Source organism: Mauremys reevesii, linkage group 1 (assembly GCF_016161935.1).
Source record: "Mauremys reevesii isolate NIE-2019 linkage group 1, ASM1616193v1, whole genome shotgun sequence".
Classification (NCBI taxonomy): domain Eukaryota; kingdom Metazoa; phylum Chordata; order Testudines; family Geoemydidae; genus Mauremys; species Mauremys reevesii.
In genome coordinates this window covers 258868442-258886914 of record NC_052623.1, presented here as the reverse complement: position 1 = coordinate 258886914, position 18473 = coordinate 258868442, and the positions used below count along the sequence as shown (strand labels likewise).

At 48.6% G+C, this 18473-nt stretch overlaps 2 protein-coding genes across 10 annotated transcripts in view; both read left to right on the top strand.

Annotated features, from left to right (window-relative positions):
* ATP6V0A4 (ATPase H+ transporting V0 subunit a4) overlaps positions 1 to 8927 on the top strand; it is a 54866-nt gene extending 45939 nt beyond the window's left edge. For 5 of the 9 annotated variants that reach the window (XM_039513008.1, XM_039513024.1, XM_039513036.1 and 2 more), the window contains 2 exons: positions 2433 to 2604; positions 8287 to 8927. In XM_039513008.1, coding sequence (XP_039368942.1) covers positions 2433 to 2604; positions 8287 to 8380 — 266 coding nt within the window. In that variant the 3' untranslated portion in view covers positions 8381 to 8927. The remainder of the gene's footprint in view (positions 1 to 2432; positions 2605 to 8286) is intronic. The other 4 variants (XM_039512991.1, XM_039512974.1, XM_039513001.1 and 1 more) reach the window with 1 other exon arrangement.
* Positions 8928 to 17439: 8512 nt separating this feature from the next.
* The window catches only part of SVOPL (SVOP like), a 28802-nt gene continuing 27768 nt past the window's right edge, over positions 17440 to 18473 (top strand). The window contains exon 1 of the mRNA XM_039513048.1: positions 17440 to 17533. The gene's annotated coding sequence lies outside the window, so the exon portion shown is untranslated. The remainder of the gene's footprint in view (positions 17534 to 18473) is intronic.

The window sequence follows — 18473 nt, the reverse complement described above, 5'->3', positions numbered from 1 at the left end:
GCTACAGGAGTGAGTGGATGTGGTTCCGTGGCCTGCAATGTGCAGGAGTTCAGATTAGATGATCATGATGATCCTTTCTGGCCTTAAAGTCTGAGTCCCTCTGGTGTCTTCTAATTGTGGTGCCTCATGTCCCCACTGTGGCCTTGGCTCTCTAGCTGAACTACTTTTCCCATGACACACTGAGATTTTCTTTCTGACTGAACCCTCATGGTCCATCATAGGAAGATGTAGCACATCCCGGGAACCCAGCCCATAAAGGAGAATGAGTGCATGAGGCACCAGAATTACAACTCCCCATGAGGCAGCTCAGGCAGACACAGATTAATGTCAAACTGATGTGAAAAGAAATACTTTGATTCCGTGCAGCAAATAAAAATGAAACATTTTGATGTGGGAATAGCTAAACATTTCATTTTGATCTGAAATTTTCCAATCAACATTTTTTAGCACTCTCCATTTCATGAAAAAATTTGATAGGTCAACTTTTCATCCTGATTCGGGATGAAACAAGTGTTAAAATATCAGAATTCCCTGCAGGACAGAATTTCTGGATTTTTTTGACCAACTCTAAGTATTATTATATATTTATTATTTATATTTTTGTGGCACCCAGGAGTCCTAGTCATGGACTGGGGACCCTACTGTGCTAAATGCTGTCCAACACAGCACCAGATAGACAGTCCCTGCCCCCAAAGAGCTTACAATCTAGAAATGGGCAACTACAGAAGGAAATCTCTGAGTGCAGAGATCCCTGGATTGGGAGGGGTGAGCTGCACTTCCCTTTATAACATCCTTGTTAGCACATAAGTGAGTCTAATAGGACTTAATTAGAAGCCAAGTCACACTAGCCTTTATACTGGAGATAAAGTGATAAAGTATAAGAAGCTTGAGTAAAAGGATGACATGCACTTCAATATACAGGTAGCCCTTTTATGAACATCTGAAAACCTGTTTTTCTTGGGAGGTTTAGCAGAGGTATTCATCACAACTATTGGCACCTAAGATGATACCCCATTCATCTGAACTCTTGCATCAAAATATAGTTTAAGGATCTCTCTGTGCTGTCCAAGGAGACAGAAGAAGGATGATCCAATCGTTAGGATGCCAGCATGGACTGTAGGACAGCTCAAGTCAATTCCTTGCTATGCCACAGACTTCCTGTGTGACCTTGGGCAAGTCACTTAGCCTCAGTTTCCCATCTGTAAAATGGGGATAATAGCACAGAGGTGTTGTGGGGAGAAATACAATGAAGATTATTAGGTGCTTAGATACTACAGTCAAGAGGGACATGTAAAAACTAGGACTGTTGATTAATCGCAGTTAACTCACGATTAACTCAAAAAATTAATTGCGATTAAAAAGATTAATGAAACTGTTAAACAATGGAATACCAATTGAAAGTTATTAAATATTTGGGGGCATTTTTCTACATTTTCAAAAATATTGAACTCAATTGCAACACAGAATACAAAGTGTGCTCACTTTATATTATTATTTTTATTACAAATATTTTCACTGTAAAATGATAAACATAAAAATGTTGTGCAATCTCTTTATCGTGAAAATGCAACTTACAAATGTAGATTTTTTTTTTGGTTACATAACTGCACTCAAAAACAAAACAATGTAAAACTTTAGAGCCTACAAGTCCACTCAGTCCTACTTCTCGTTCAGCCAATCGCTCAGACAAACAAGTTTGTTTACATTTACGGGAGATACTGCTGCCTGCTTCTTATTTACAATGTCACCTGAAAGTGAGAACTGGCGTTAGCAAGGGACTTTTGTAGCCAGCGTTGCAAGGGATTTTTGTAGCTGGCATCCCAAAATCATAAGATAGAATGGTCAGAGAAATAATGCTGAACCCCAAGAGAACCCACCTTTTACATAGGTACCTATTGCCACAGGGATCACAGATCTTAACATTAGCTGGAGATCAAGTAGACACTCAGTAGTAGGAAAGGGAACTGATTTTGACAGTAAGGATGAAATGCAAAACCATCAAGGACACTCCTGGCATTCCACTGACTGGGGGACCAGAGCTACTACAATGGCACAAACTCTTATAACTCTGATAAAAACAAATGGGGGATCTCAGGAGGAAGCAGCCTGGATTTCTCTAAAGATCTCTGGCAGGTGCAGCCACACACACAACTCCGCAAAGGGACATAGAGCCAGATCCTCAGCTAGTGTAAACTGGCAGTGCTCCACTGGAGTCAATGGGGCTCTACAGAGGACCAGGACATTACACCTCAGCTGCACTATATACCCACTTCCCATTACTTCTACGTACAGCTTCCCTTTTGGGAAGGCATTGAGAATGATGGAGCACAGAACAAATGGATTGGTTCCATCCACCGAATGAGATGGGCGAATGGATTTTACCACTGTGACGGTTGAACTGTTCTTGCTCTTTCCCCCTGCTTGCTTTGCAGAGTTATCAGAGGTCCTCTGGACCATGGTGATGAACATCGGACTCAAGAACAGCGGCTGGGGAGGACTTATTGGGGTCTTCATCATCTTTGCCATCTTTGCAGTTCTGTCTGTAGCTATTCTGCTTGTCATGGAGGGCCTCTCTGCCTTCCTGCACGCACTGCGCCTTCACTGGTACGTATTCTACCGGAGGATTCTTCAAGCTATGGAAGCCTTTTCCAGTGCACTTTCTGGGAGACGAGGGCACACATTTTACTGCAGAGACTCCATGATGACGGGTGTGGGGAGGGGCCTGGGGTGAGGGCATGTAAATACCTAATTAGAGAGTGAGACTGGGTAGATGCTCATATTTGTTACAGGATGTTTTCTATTCACAGCCATATTATTGTACCTCTGGCTCATGCCATAACACTGCTCACTATTGCACTTACCTGTTTGAAGACAGGCAGGCATGCAAGAATATGTAAACAGTCAGGTGAAGAGGCCTAACTGAGACCTCCAAACTCATGTCTGTTGGGGAGTAGCTCATGTTTCTTCTTCGAGTGCTTGCTCATGTCCATCCAACTTAGATGTGTGTGCTCGCCACATGCACTGGTGCCAGAAGTTTTTCTCTCACCACTATCCATAGGGGACCAGCTCCGGCGCCTTCTGGAGTGGTGCACACATGCCGCAGTATATGGGGTGATGCCGGTTCCCCCCACCCTCAGTTCCTTCTTGCCGCCAGTGATGGTGCTGGATCTGTTGCTACTTCAGTTAGTGCTGTTGCTGCCAGGGCCGGCTCCAGGCACCAGCTCAGCAAGCAGGTGCTTGGGGTGGCCAAGGGGAAGGGACAGTATGTTGGGCTCTTCAGCGGCAATTCGGCAGCTGGTCCCTTGGTCCCTCTCGGAGGGAAAGACCTGCCACTGAATTGCCGCCGAAGAAGAAAGTGGCGCGGTGGAGCTGCTGCCGATTGTGATTGCGGGTTTTTTGGGGTTTTTTTGGGTTTTTTTGCTGCTTGGGGCGGCAAAAACCCTGGAGCCGGCCCTGGTTGCCGCTCATTCATACTAACTAGTTATCTCTTGTATTATAGTGTATATAGTTTTCTGTTAGTGTTTATAAATCCTTTAGCTAGAGTTAGAGACTTTGTAGCTCCCGAACAAGACTTTGCCTTGGGACGGGGCATGCCCCGATCCCCGGGCTTTAAGCCCTGTGATCGCTGCAAGAGACCCATGCCCGTTAGTGATCCACACAGCAGTTGTCTGCATTGCTTGGGCAAAGGACACATTAGTGAGAAGTGCAAAATTTGCAAGTCCTTCAAGCCAAGGAGTAAGAAGGAGTGTGATGTTTGTTTAAGAGTGCTCCTGATGGAGTCAGCCCTCACCCCAGCACTGGAGCAACGCTCCAACTCAGCGCTAAGTATCATCACCTCAGTGCGCAGTGCCCCACTGGGACCGTCCACTAGCCGGCACTGGTCCCCATCCGTGTCTTCAACTAAGAAGTCCAAGAGGGTGGTGCGAGGCCGATCTCCAACCTCCTGCAAGGGAAAGGATAAGACTGGGTGTGAGCAAGGTCCCGTGCTGGGCAACTCTTCACCCACATCAGGATCTTGGGCCCAAGCTCCTGTGGAGTGATGTAGCCCAACCCGTTCCCCACCAGCTACCCCGGATAGCGGCAGAGGTCTCTGTCAGCTCCGGGTGCCATCCATGCCAGAGGCCCTGCAGGTGGTGCAGGAGATCATGTCCCTCCTGGTGCCGCCCACACTGGCTCCTGCGGTTCCCCGGTCACAGGGTAAACCCACGTTCAGACCACCACGGTCCCCACCTCAGCAGGCACCGTTCCCCGTCGTGGGGAACATCTCTCCAACACTCGCCCTCCTGTAGCCGCCATGCATCTGACCGCAAGGGGCAGACACCTCGCAGCCCCATTCGGTCACCGGGCGCAGACCTTTGGAGGCATGCACCCCCTTGCAGGAGTACCGATCCCGGTGCCCGTATCTCCAAGACGGCACTCCGGGGACCCATCGAAGGATCGTTGTCACCATTCCTCGGGCCGTGACCGATCCCCTAGGAGAGCATCACCATGTGCAGGTGCTTCCTGGCATCAGGCCCACTCCGACTCCTGGTCCCACTCCTTTCATTGGAGCGGTGCTCAACTCTACCTGCGCCAGGGTGTTCCTGGCACTGGAAAGATTCAGGGCACTGATGGACCTCATCGCGGAAGTCTCCGCATTTCCCCTGACCGCAGCCAGGGTTTGCCTGTGCCTATTAGGTCACATGGCAGTGTGTACATATGTGGTGTGCCATGCCAAGCTCCAGATGCGACTCCTGCAGCTATGGCTGGTGAGAGTCTACTCCCAGTCCAGAGACCACCTAGAAAAGGTTCTTACCATTCCTGTGACAGTAGTTACCTTGCTGTGATCATGGACCTACCCTGAGAGAGTCCTGAAAGGAGTCCTCTTCAAAAGCACTCCTCACACATTCGAATTGGTTTCAGATGCCTCGGACCTCAGCTGGGGGGTGCACCTTGGCACCCTCCAGACCCAAGGTATGTGGTCTCAAGAGGAAACGACACTACACATAAATGTCAAAGAGCTCAGAGCAGTGAGTGGAGCGTGCGCAGTCTTCCTACCTCACCTGTTAGGCAAAGTGGTCAGAGTCTTGATGGACAACACAGACTCAATGTTCTACATCAACAGACAAGGGGGAGTCCAATCCTCTGCCAAGAGGCACTCTGTCTTTGGATTTCTGCCTCAACCATGGAATCCATCTGGAAGCGTATCACCTTCTGGGTGCCAAGAACATGCTAGCAGATCACCTAAGCAGGGACTTCTCCTCTCACCATGATTGGGTGCTCGACCCAGAGCCAGCCAGAGGTGGGGAACTCCCCAAGTTGATTTGTTCACCACCAGGGAGAACAAGAGGTGCCACAGGTTTTGCTCCAGGTGGGGTCTGGGCAAGGGCTCCCTCTCCGACGTCTTCCTCCTGCCATGCGGGAAGCCTGATGTACACGTTCCCTCTGATTCTGCTCATCAGCAAAGTTCTAGCGAAAATCAAGAGAGACAAGGCTCAGGTTATCATGATCACCCCGGCGTGGCCTCACCCGCACTGGTTTGGGATGCTTTTGAGCCTGGTGGCCATCCCTCTGTGGCCCCTGCCAAACTGACCGGACCTGCTGTCACAGGATTGCAGCCAACTCTTGCACTCCAACCTCGCTTCCCTCCACCTGACGACATGGATGTTGCATGGCCGAACCCTGAGGAACAGGCCTGTTTGGAAGGGTTCACAAGGTCCTCAAGAGTAGAAAGCCCTCGACTAGACAGACTTACCTGGCAAAGTGGATGAGGTTTTCCCACTGTGCGGCCGAATGGGGGCATCTCCCCTTCTCATTCTTCGGTGCAGTCGATCTTAGCCTACCTGCTTCAGTTGAGGAACCAGGGCCTGGCGCACTCTTCTATCAGGGTGAATCTGGTGGCCATTTCTGCCTTTCATCCCCCCACCTAGGGGCAAATGGTGTTCTTCCATGACGTGACAATCAGGTTCCTCAGAGGTCTCGAGAGACTTTTTCCTCAAGTTCGGTCCTCGGTGGGATCTCAGTTTGGTTCTGTCCATGCTCACGGGCCCACCCTTTGAGTGCACACGTTCACGGCCCACTACGCCATCATGCAGCAGGCCAGGGACGAAGCTGGGTTCGGCAGAGCGGTCTTGCAATCGTGAACTCCTACCTGCTTCCAAGGGTGCTGCTGGGAGTCACCTAAGTTGAATGGACATGAGCAAGCACTCAGAGAAGAAAAGACAATTACCTTTTCCGTAACTGGTGTTCTTCGAAATGTGCTGCTTATGTCCATTCCATGACCCACCCTCCTTCCCCACTGTCGGAGTCTCTGGCAAGAAGGAACTAAGGGTGGGGGGAACCAATGGCACCCTATATACTGCGGCATGTGTGCACCGCTCCAGGGGGCGCCAGAGCTGGTCCCGGTCCCCTATGGATAGTGGTGAGGGAAAAACTTCCAGCACTGGTGCATGCGGCGAGCACACTAAGTGGAATGAGCAACACATCTCGAAGAACACCAGTTACAGAAAAGGTAAGTGTCTTCTGTAAGCTGCTTCCTGGTGGTGAAAGATATAGTGTTAACTCACTGTTCCGCCTGCACTTAGGGGTTCAGACACTTTTCTAAGATCTTATAAGAACCCAGACTGATGTGTAAAACAAATCCAATAACTCATCGGCCCTGGAGTTCTCTTGGCGGGCTTGTGTTGTGTACCTTTCCATCACGTGACATTCCATCCCTGACCACACAATACAATCAGCAAAAACCAGCTTGTAAAGCTTGGAATCACCTGATATGGGGCTGGAGGGCCTGGTAAGTTTGCTAGCTCAGATTCCATTGTACTGCACGAAGGAGTGAACTTGGCTGCCCCTGGTGGTTATCAAAGCTCTCTCGGATATTAGGTTTAGTGTAGGAACAAAGGCCTGGTTTTCCCTGCTTCCAAGATACTGGTGATTGTCCCCTCACTGACAGTGTTTTCAGACTGATGTATGAAAGGGGCTGTAAAGGTCAGTGACTCTTCTGAATTCCTTTTGCAGCCACAGCCGTTACTCTCTTTTAAATGCTTTACTTTCCTCCTTGGACCCCACAGCCAGGGGCCGTCCTTTGGAATACGCAGAATACACAGTTGCGTAGGGCACCATGAAATTTGGGGCACCAAATTGCCCCAAATTTCATGTTGCCCTAGGCAACTGCGTGCTGCATATGCGGCAGCACCAGCCCTGGCGACCAGCCCTTTCCCTCAGCCGCCCCCCCTGCAAGGGGAGTCCCTAGGGGGGTGTGGGGCCCCAGACAACTCCATCAGCCCCCACCTCTTACCCTTCCTCCCTGCTCCACCCCCAGCCCGCCCCTATTCCGCCTCTTCCCCCAGCGACCCTGCACTCACCGATGGTGGCGGGAAGCGGAGCAACCCGGCCCCAGTCCACTCCACTCCGCCAGCTCCCAGCCGTGGAGCTCCGCTTCCCGCCGCCGGTGAGTGCGGAGAGGTTGGGGAAAGGACGCCTCCTGCACTCACTGGTGGTGGGAAGTGGAGCGACGTGGCCCCAGCCGTGTTGCTGGAGGAGGGAGGGGGTTGGGGAAAGGTCCCCCCGACTGCACTCACTGGTGACAGGAAGTGGAGCGCTGCGGCTGGGAGCTGGTGGAGTAGAGCTAGATGGGGCCGGGCTGCTCCGCTTCCTGCCACTTCCAGTGGGGGCGGGGATCCCTTCCCCAAGCCTCCTCCCCCAAGTGACGCGGCTGATGCTGGGGCGAAGGAAATGGAGCAGGCTGCTCCCAGCCCCCTGCTAATCCCCTGGGCCACTCTGGGCTTGTGGGGCCCCAAAAGTGCCCCCCCAGCTCCTGCCTCCCAGACACTGGGGGGGGGGGCCTGGGGCCCCACACAGCCCCTCCACGGGGGAGATGCTTAGGGCACCCAAATGGCTAGGGACGGCCCTGTCCCCAACCCAAGGAAGGTGGGAACCAAATACGTCAAGGGCGGTTCTTCTTCCTTTGAAATGAAGTTGTCAGTGGTGCTGTTGTTGATCCTGCCCCTTTCCATTATGTCAGAGGGGCCCTCAGGAAACCCTGCCTCAGCCACCAGTCCAGCCCATATGCACATCACAAAGCTGTAGAGATTCCTGAAACTTGTGCCTTGTTTCTGACACCCACCCTCCACTGTTAGTTAAGCTCCGGGTCTCTTTCTTCCTGGAGCTGCTATTTTTCTACCTCACTACTTGACTTTTAAATGTTCCTTTCTTCCCTCTCTCCCCACACCCCTGTCGTCTCGTGCAAGCTCATGTAACACATTACGGTGCCTCTTTAACTTCTCTTTGTGTTTATTTTTCCCCTATCAGGGTGGAGTTCCAGAACAAGTTCTACGTGGGGACAGGTTATAAGTTTTCTCCATTCTGCTTTAAGTCTATCATAGATGGAACTGCAGAAGACTAAAGACAACTAATTGCAAAAACCCTTTACTCCCTGGACCAAATTTTTCATTCCTTGAGACAGATTACACTCTGGGGTACAGAAACCTCTTCAAGTGAGCGTCATATTCTATGTAGTTAAATGGAATTGTTGCCCTGGCCTAGCACTAGGTACGAACCAGACACTACTCTCATTAAAGGGTTAACCGTGTCATACTTTAGCAAAAATGTTAATCTAAAAGGTGACCATTTTTACTTATACAATGCTAAACTGTAAATCAGCGGAGCAACAGAACAGAGAGACAACACTCAGCGTGTTGGCCAGATCCTCAGCTGGTGTACACATGCATCTCTCCATTGACGTCAATGCTGAGGATCTGGCCCTATTTGTAGGAGTCATCTGTCTACTCTTTGGGTTAAAAACAGAGGATGTGTGCTGTTTTGAAATAAATTGTTAATAATCAACTCACATGTGTATTCCCCCCTTTGCTGTCCTGCTTTGTGGTTTTTGTTTTTTAAGAAAACATTTAAGTATTGATTTAGATGAATTCCTTGGGTGATCTGATGACAACTGCATGTGATGAATCCCTGTACAAGGTTACATTTCTTAGTATAGCACACAAATACAATTCAAAGTAACTGAGAAAAATGCTTGCTTTTAAAGACATACTTTACTCCGACAAAGCACTTATTATCTTATTTGTTCTAGGGATTAACATCGCTAGATTATAGGTTTTCTCACACATTGTCACTTTAGAAAAGTGTTAAATCTGAATCACACAAATACAAGGACACATCAGCCCTGGATCAGCAATGCAGGCCTTTGAGGTTTCTAGTTTATGGTGTGTCCCTGTCATGGCTGAGCTCTGTAAAGCTGATAATTATTTACTAGCAGGTCTTAGCACCAAATCCTGAAATCCTTGCTCATTCTTTACTCACTGCTGACCACAGGCACAACTCCCATGGGAGTCATTGGGAATTTTGACTGAGTAAGGACTTCACAGGATATACATCTGGGAATAAGCTCTCAAAAGCCTGAGGCTCCACAGGTATCTGGGTGCCTCTTGGGGTGATATAACAAAGACCTCTTGCGATGCACAGAGTGGCACAGTAATAGCTACCATTGCACAAGTTCAAACCTTGTTAAACCAGTAGAGGTCCTCTCTCTGAGATCATGGTCACTAATAATTGCTGGATCCAAGACTAGCAGCCTACAAAACAATCCTCACCTAGTACGTGGGGGTTAGCACTGCACGATCAGAGCTTGGCAAGAAATCGTTGCCTGTAATCGTCGCTACATACATCCCATTACTTTGGATGGTGTTTGTTTGAGATAGCGAGGTGATATGAGCTGCACAATATCATGAGGTGGTTAACAAAAAAAACAAAAAAAACCCTCAGCACCTCATGACATTTTCCATGGTAACTGTTGTTATCTCCTGTCAATACTGCAGCGCACATTTCCTGAGATCCACACAGAGCAGAGGAAATGCCAAGCCTCAGGAAGTCTGGTTCAAATTAGCATCCCAAAGCTGAGGCAGTTAAAACCTCTTTCCTCCCAAGAAGTGATCCCGCTAGCACGAAATGAAAACACATTGATGGCAAATCTGGATGTGCTGCTGCTCATACTGTACCTCTCATGTGGGGAAACAGGCTGGAACGTTGGCAATCTAGCACCCCCCAGCTTGGAAAAACCACTTTAAAAAACCAATGCTAGAAAATACTTTCAACAATTCCACTGGGAACCACAGGCTGCCAGTTGCCCTTGTTCCTTTCCATGGCTGAAAAAAGCCTTGTGGCTGACACATCATTGCTAACCTCCCCATCTTCTCTTTCCAGAGTACACTCAGACAGCGTGGCATGATGCAGACCACGCTCTGACACAGTGCCCCTTTTTGTTACCACATTCCTTAACACCGGTTTGTTATACTGAAGCCTTGATTACCTTAATGGATGAGCCCGTAGCCATCCAGACCACTGCCATCCAAGTGTTCATTCTTGCATCACTGACGCACTCATGCACATCACTGGCTTTAATTTGTTCAGTCTTTAAGGCAGCTGCCCAGTTCAACAAAGGCATTGAGGTGTATTATTTTCATTCGCTTGATGCAAAATCTTCATTGTTTTGCATTTCCATTCTTGTTTACGTACAAGTGCCGAGCCAGATGCATCTTCCCCCTTCTGCCTGACATAGGCATTACCGGGGCCAGGGATGAGAGGAATGTGTCTCTCACCAGGTTATTATAATTGCACTATTGTGTACCCACTCTTATATTGCCCTCATCACCATCGTATTTAATACCTTCCAGCTGTGTATCCTGTTGATATCCATCTCAGTGCAGCTGCAGGATTCATGCATTTTTATTCCTGCTCACTCTGCCCCACTAGAATTTTGTGTGTGTGTTTGCACCTCTATTTCTTGGATGGCTGAAGTTCCCAGGAAGTGACATCCATGTGTCTCATTGGACGTGAGCTGGCCCCACTTCATTCTAAATACTAATAGGCAGCACTGCTGCTTCATCTACTCCTCCCCACCCCCATGCACACATTCTATTAGCCAGTTTATTCCCAGTTTCTCTGGGCAGCTGAATAATAATAATAATAATGCACAATGTCTCTGAATTCCTTCACATATATTTATATAAACATGCTGCCAAGTGGGTCATCAGTGGAGAGCTCTGGATCTAAATGCACAAGCCTCTACTACTTGAGCTAAAGAATTAGCTATATTAGTTTGGAGGCAGTTTAGACCCACAAATCTCTCTACATAGCCTAGCCACTAGAGGGGAACAAAGTCAACCATGTTAGTGAAGGTATACACTCTCACTGGTCAGGAAAGCTCATCCCATGCATTAGAGATCCACAAAAGTTCAGTCCTCCAATAGAACATTATTTGTCATGATTCTCCTGGATGTATCATTGGTAGAGACTGAACATTGGATCTCTGAGCCTAAAATTACAAGTCTCTACTGGTTGGGAATTTCACAGACCAGTGGCCAGTATTGTTCACATTAACACGGGGAAGTTGGCATTGTGAAATTTCTACAAAATGCTATGATTTTATGTGAAGCGTTTCAATTTTGCTGAAACCAGTCTACAAAGTGGGTATAGGATCATGGATCTGGCACACCAAATCCTACTACTGCGCCATCTAGTTCAGCATGGGCCAATGCAGGACATTTAAAAGGAGGATGTAAAATAATGCTATGGAATGTTATATGCTGGGCTGGAGAAAATTCCTTCCTGACCCGCAGAGACCATGCAGCATGTGGTTAAAATGCTTTGGTAAGACTACTACTGTAGCACTGTGTTCAGTTCTGGTGTTCACATTTTAAACAGGGATGTTAATAAAACGAGGAGTATTAACAGAAGAGGCACAGGAAAGATGCAAGGTCTGAAAAACATGCCTTACAATGAGAGACTTAAGGAGTTTAGTCTATTTAGCTATTGCAGAGACAGTTAATAGGTGCTTGTCACAGTTCAGGGCAACTGCACCTATATTCCCCTTCTGTAGTTCCTCAAGGCACCCGCCCTAGTGTCCTGGCTCCTCAGCCTTCACCTCTCTTGGGAGCAACCCACATTTCCCTCCTGACCAGGGGTTTTCAGGCTGCAGAGTTCCCTGCCTACACTGTGATATCCCCAGCAAGCCAGACCAGTGTCAGTGCTCTCTCACCAAAGTTTTGAACAGTGTAATTGCCAACAGTTACAAGTTACCACACAACTCTTTCTAAGCAAGCACATGTATTCATAAGGTGAAACCATTATAGAAAAAAAAACATATTAACAATCTACATGCATGCTAAAAAATCTCACCAGAGGTCAGCCCCCCACTTCATGCTCGGGCTCTGGTGTCAGCCTTTCAAAACTTACACTGGGTTTTCCCTGTGGTTACACATTCATAACTGTCTCAGAATCAGAACACCCCCCACCCCCATGGATAGTTCAGACTTTCCTTCATGCAGCCTGGGCCTTTGATCTTGGCCTCGTGTAATGGGTGATCAGCAGACAGTGGCCCGCTCCTAAAGATGTAGCTTCAAAAGGTCGGGGGGGGGGGGGGTTGCACAACCAGAGGTGGGGAATTTTGTATTCATCTTCTTCTAGATAGTCCCAAGGAAAATCAGTTAACACTTTTGCTTCCAAAGTCTATTCTTGTCTGGCACATTGTTCAATTATGTCATTTGAGTCCCGGGTCTCACAGCCCCTCCACCCTCCCACCCCCAAGGTTACTTACAATCCCAGCCCACAATAATACATACACCATTCATTTAAGACAATGGACCCCTAAAACACTTGAACTTAATTCAATGACGTCACCCAAGAATGTTTCAGTAAATTGCAGAGGTGAAAGTAAGCTGGTACGGGCCGGTACGGAGGACCGGTAAGAAAAGGAGACTGACGGAGGGAGGGAGAGAGAAGCCTGCTCCCTGCACAGTGGTGGCTCCAGGCCCCAGCACGCCAAGCACGTGCTTGGGGCGGCATACCGCGGGGGACACTCTGCCGGTCGCTGGGAGGGCGGCAGGCAGGCAGCCTTCGGCGGCATGCCTGCGGAGGGTCCGCTGGTCCCGCGGCTTTGGTGGAGCCACGGGACCAGCGGACCCTCCACAGGCAATCCTGCGGGAGGTCCACCGGAGCCGCGGAACCGGCGACCGGCAGAGCGCCCCCCATGGCATGCTGCCATGCTTGGGGCGGCAAAATGTCTAGAGCCACCCCTGTCCCTGCATAAGAATAGTTTAAACTCAGCCTTTTCCTGATGGTTCAGCCCCCAGGGCTAGGTTTCTGGCATCCTTGTTAATTTCACTCACAGTAACTGCGGGGAGGGAGTCGAGGGGAGGGTGTGTTTGACCATAGCAGGGGCAGTCCTTTTCTGCCCCCGGGATGAGGGGATTTCTCCAATACTAATATACACAACAAATACAAACACTTGGCTGCACAGCTTAAATCCAGAGCTAATAAAAGCAGGTGGAAGGGGAAAACTCAGTCACATTGGTTTCTCGGCTCCTCCCTCCCCCTCCTCCAGCCAGGCTGCAGACAAGGCTCTGTATTCCTCCCCCTTCCCCACCCCCAGCAGGGGTTCTCCTCTAGGCTCTAGCTTGCAGTAGGGACACTGGCTGAGATGCCTGCTGCTGCTGCCTGCAAAAGAATAGTTTAAACTCAGCTGTTCCCTGTGCGGTTCAGTGCCCAGAGTTAGGAGCCGTTTCTGGCATCCTTGTTAATTTCACTCCCAGTTGTTGTTGGTTGTGTGTGACCATGGCAGGGGCAGTTCTTTTCTGTCCCTGGGATGAGGGATCTCCTAAACACAATCAAAATCAGGAACCATTTCCAAGTTCAAATCTATCCCATTCCCTCCCCAGCAGAGGCTCATGGCTGTGATGTCCAAACTGCTTGCAGATCCTCTTTGAAATGTTACTGTTTAAAAAACAACAACACAAAAAACATGGAGAACATGGTGGAAAGATGTGTCATGATGATTAGGGTTTATTCTGGGCAAAGTAATTTTGCCAAAGCAACTAAAGATTCACAGGGAAAGCAAATAGCCCCCATAGACAAAAACACAAAGGGATTGGAGGGGAAAACTGAATATTCAGGGAAATTATTGTGCCTCCTTTGAAAGAAATAGTAGTTTTCATTCCAGTCCGTCCTCTTTATATATTGGTTTAAACACCTGAAATGTCCTTAGGATATCGGGTGCAATCTCAGATCTCTTTTTGTTTTGTCCTGCCTGCAGAGTGCAGAGGCTGAAATTGACAAAACTTTTTCTAAATATCTTGTATATTTCATGAAGGCTATTCCAGTTATCCTTCATTCACCCCTGATTTCCCATCTCCTCCTCCCCTCCCGCCCCTGGGCTCCCTCCCTGGCTGGCTGGCTGGCTGTGGTTTTTGCCTTGGTTATTCCTTGGCAGACCCAGCCCAGCGGCACCTGCTGGCTCTCTGCAGGCAGCAGCCCACAGTGGCCGGTTGCTGGGGTTGCTGCTGGTCGGTGGCAGGCTGCAGCTGCATTGTTTGTGACACATTCATACACATACACATACATACAGTCAGAGGTGAAAGTAAGCCGGTCCAGTCCAGTACAGCGTACTGGCAAGAGCCAGTACGCCATGCTGGACAGCATGGACTTCCATGGTGGGGATTGAAAGGGCTCTGGGCTGCCCGTGGCTGCGGGCAGCCCGGAGCCCTTTAAATCCCGGCCACGGCTGAGATTTAAAGGGCTCAGAGCTCCCCGCCGCTGCCTGCAGCCCAGAGCCCTTTGAATCCCTGCCGCAGCTGGGATTTAAAGGGCTCAGAGCTCCCCGTGGCTGAGGGCAGCCCAGAGCCCTTTGAATCCCGGCCACGGCTCTGGCGGCCGGGCTGGGGCCAGGATTTAAAGGGCTCTGGGCTTCCCTCAGTGGCAGGAGCTCTGGGCCCTTTAAATCCCTGCCCCAGCCCTGCAAAGCTCCGGTTCCCCCTGGTGGCCAGAGCCCCGGTCCCTTTAATTTGCCCCTGAGCCCCAGGGGGCTCCCAGCCACCTCTGCAGCTGGGAGCCCCTGGTTGATTTAACGTCTCTGGGTCTCCCAGCCACAGCTGGTTCCCCAGGGCCTTTAAATCTTGCGAGGCCCCGCCTCGTCCGGATGAGGCCACGCCCCCCTCAGGACTCCGGCAGTACCGGTAAGTCCTGTAAGTTACTTTCATCCCTGGAAAATTGCCACAGCTGTCAGTGACTTGACCACAGCCCACAAGTACTTACATAAAGAAATGATACTGGATAATGGGTTAAAAATGTAACAGGATCCAATGACTGGGAACTGAAGTTTAAAAAAAAAATTCAGCTGGAAATTAGACACAAGTGGTAATGGTTACTATTTGGACAAGCACACTCAGGGATGAGGTGCATTCTCCATCAGTTGGACTCTTTCAACCAAGCTCAGCCGTCTTTCTAAAATAGATGTTCTTATTCAACCACAAGTTGTTGTGCTAGACGCTGCAGGAATCCCTGAGTGAAATTCTGTGGCCTGCATTAACCAGGAGGGCAGACTAAGAGTCCATAAAGGTCCTGACTGGCTTTAATATTGATGAAGCTATTCCCTTAGTTCAGTGTCCTTCTAATGGCAAGGAACCCTACAGTCTGATTACGTCCTGTGTAAAAAAGTGTTACCATCTACTTCCTCAGACATAGCTGCCTTTCCACCATCTTCTGGACCTGTGCCTCTGACATTATCATGTGTCAGTTGCGCTCCCATTCAGTCACTGACAACTGTAAGGAGCAGAAATCCTGATCTGCAGCACTCTTACCAAATGCCTCCCCATTTGCCTGGCATAGTGTGCCCTCACTTATTTTGCTTGTTCCTTATTTTGGTAATTTCCTCTTATTTTATTTTGTGGCTAAGGCACTGGATGGGGACTCAGGCGATGTGGGTTCGAGCCCCATGGCTACCTCCCACTGTATGTCCCTGGGCAAGTCACTTAATTGCTCTATGCATCAGTTTTCAACCTGTAAAATGGGAATAACAATACTTCTTTCTCCTACCCTTGGTTTGTCTTGTCTATTTTTTATTGTAAGCTCTTCAAGAGCTCTGTCCTAGCACACTGGGGCTCTGATCTTGGCTGGGGTCTCTAGGCACTACTTTAATAATAATAATAATAAATAACTTTTGAAAGGGCTACCATTCTGTGTTAATCTTTAACAGGGTGTCAGGGGTTCTCTATTTCATTCCGTGTTTAGTTACTCTTGTTGGGGAAAGTTGGGAGAAGATGGTACCTAAAGAAAACTCATAAGTCCTTATTGTGAAACATAGTGCTGGTATTAAACTGGAAATATATGGGAATAGACTTCAGGCCATCATGCCAGCATCAGAAGAGCCCATTTGGAATCTCACACTCCCAATCATTATGTTAAGGGCCTCTCTCTTTTAACAAAGGCTGTCTTCCCATCAGTTTCTGTTTGTCAGCATTTGAGGTGAGTCTGTAAATCTCTATGACTTTTCCCATTCATTCCCTTCCTTCATTGGAGAGACCAGGAAGCACTGCATTACCCACAACATGCTCATGCCACTTGCAGCTTTGCATTGTGATGATGACTATAATCACATCTCATGCAGGGCTTTAGTTGGTCACCTGCAGGGTCAGGAAGAATTTCCCCCCCCGATGAACAATTGCACAGAAGTAGGCTGGGGCAGGGGGTGGGGGCGTGGGAAGGGAGTTAGGTTGGGTTGGGATTTTTTTTTTTGTCTTCCTCTGACGCATCAGGGATTGGCCAGAGGAGGAGACAGGACAACAGGCGGGATAGATCAGTGCTCTGAGGTGGTATATGGAGGCCTTTTTCTCTATACCTGGCTGGTGCGCCTTGTTCACGTGCTCAGGGTCAAACTGATTGCCATTTTCAGGATCAGCAAGGAATTTTCTCCCAGGGCAACTGGCAGGAACCTTGGGAGTTTTCATCATCTTCTGTAGCATGGGGCCTGGTTTGCCTGCTGGGATCATCTGGGCAGATCTCACCAAATCAATTCCCTGCCACTGCAGGGACCAGACCTTCATCTGGTTTGCCTGCTGGGATCATCTGGGCAGATCTCACCAAATCAATTCCCTGCCACTGCAGGGACCTTGGGCATAGGTGACACCTTGGTCTCTCCTGTTCTCTGTCTGTGGAACACAACAGTTTAGTTTCCTGAGGAGTTAAATTTGCTTTAATCTAACCCAAATTATTAAGCTCAATATAGGGGTAACTGTGTGAAATGTAATGGCCTGTGATATGCAGGTAGTCAGATTAGATGATCTAATGATCTCTTCTGGTGTTAGATGCTATGAAATTATGGGTTGGTGTTGCCCTTTTAAGAGGGGACAGGTGAAATGTTGTCATGGAGGAGGCGTCGCTTAAGGACATTAACCTGCATATTTTAGTGTCAATTCCTTAAAAACATTTCCTGGAGGCTCAGAGTGAATTGACCTATTAAGATACGGTAAATGCAGCAACTTATTTTGGAAAGGAATGAGGAAGTTTTGAAGCCCTTCATTTAAAACCCAGACAAGCCAGAGCTGAAAGATTTAAAGGGGGAAGTGTGTACCTCTGGCTAGGAAGAAAAGTAATTTATGGAAGCTGGCCCCAAAAGCAGCAATGCAACTCGTGCAATAAAATGAAAAGAGCGGACTATTTAAAACTGTAAACAAGGAAAGAGACATTTCCCCAAGTTTGAGATCTTTCCAAGGTAAGAAACTTTCACTCAATGATCAAAAACAAGTCCTGTCTAGGTGTGGTGGGGTTGTTTGAATGTTTGTACATCAGAGTTGTGTGTTTTTCTATGATGGAGACTAACTTATCCAAAGGCCTGGTGAGCAGCGATGTATTTCCTATACCTGCCACCTATGCCCCTAGCTCCACTGCTGAGAAAGCCTGCCAGGGTTCTCGTTGTGGGTCATTTAATCTTTCTGTGTTATCTCTGTACCACGGAACTTATCACTCAGGCTGCTCCCTTTAGCTAGTGCATTGTTGTGGTTATTAATGTATCACTTATACAGCACTTAATGGTTTCAAAGTGACTTACAATTATTAATCAATTAACCCTTGTGACAGCCTCAGGAAGGACAGAAGACTCTAGCTCTTGTACCAGGGCAAAAAAGTGTGGAAATGTTTGGGGCAAGAAAGCCTGCACTATTAGTAAGAGGTATAGGAAGATTTCTTGGAAGTATTCACATATGGATAAAGATTTCACACTCAGCTCACCCATTCCTTTAGACCAGTGTTTCCCAAACTTGGGACACCACTTGTGCAGGGAAAGCCCCTGGCGGGCCGGGCCAGTTTGTTTACTTGCCCCATCTGCAGGTCCAGCTGATTGCGGCTCCTGGCCAATGGGGGCTGCTGGAAGTGGCACGGGCCGAGGGATGTGCTGGCCACCCTTTCCAGCAGCTCCCATTGGCCTGGAGCAGTGAACCACGGCCAGTGGGAGCTGTGATCGGCCAGACCTGCGGACCCGGCAGGTAAACAAACCAGCTCGGCCTGCCAGGGGCTTTTCTGACACAAGCGGCATCCCAAGTTTGGGAACCACTGCTCTAGACATAAAAGCTGTTGTAAGGCACGTAGTACTATAGACATTTGCAGTATATAGTGTCTTTCATGATGCATCCAGCACAAGACACCATATGGAGAGA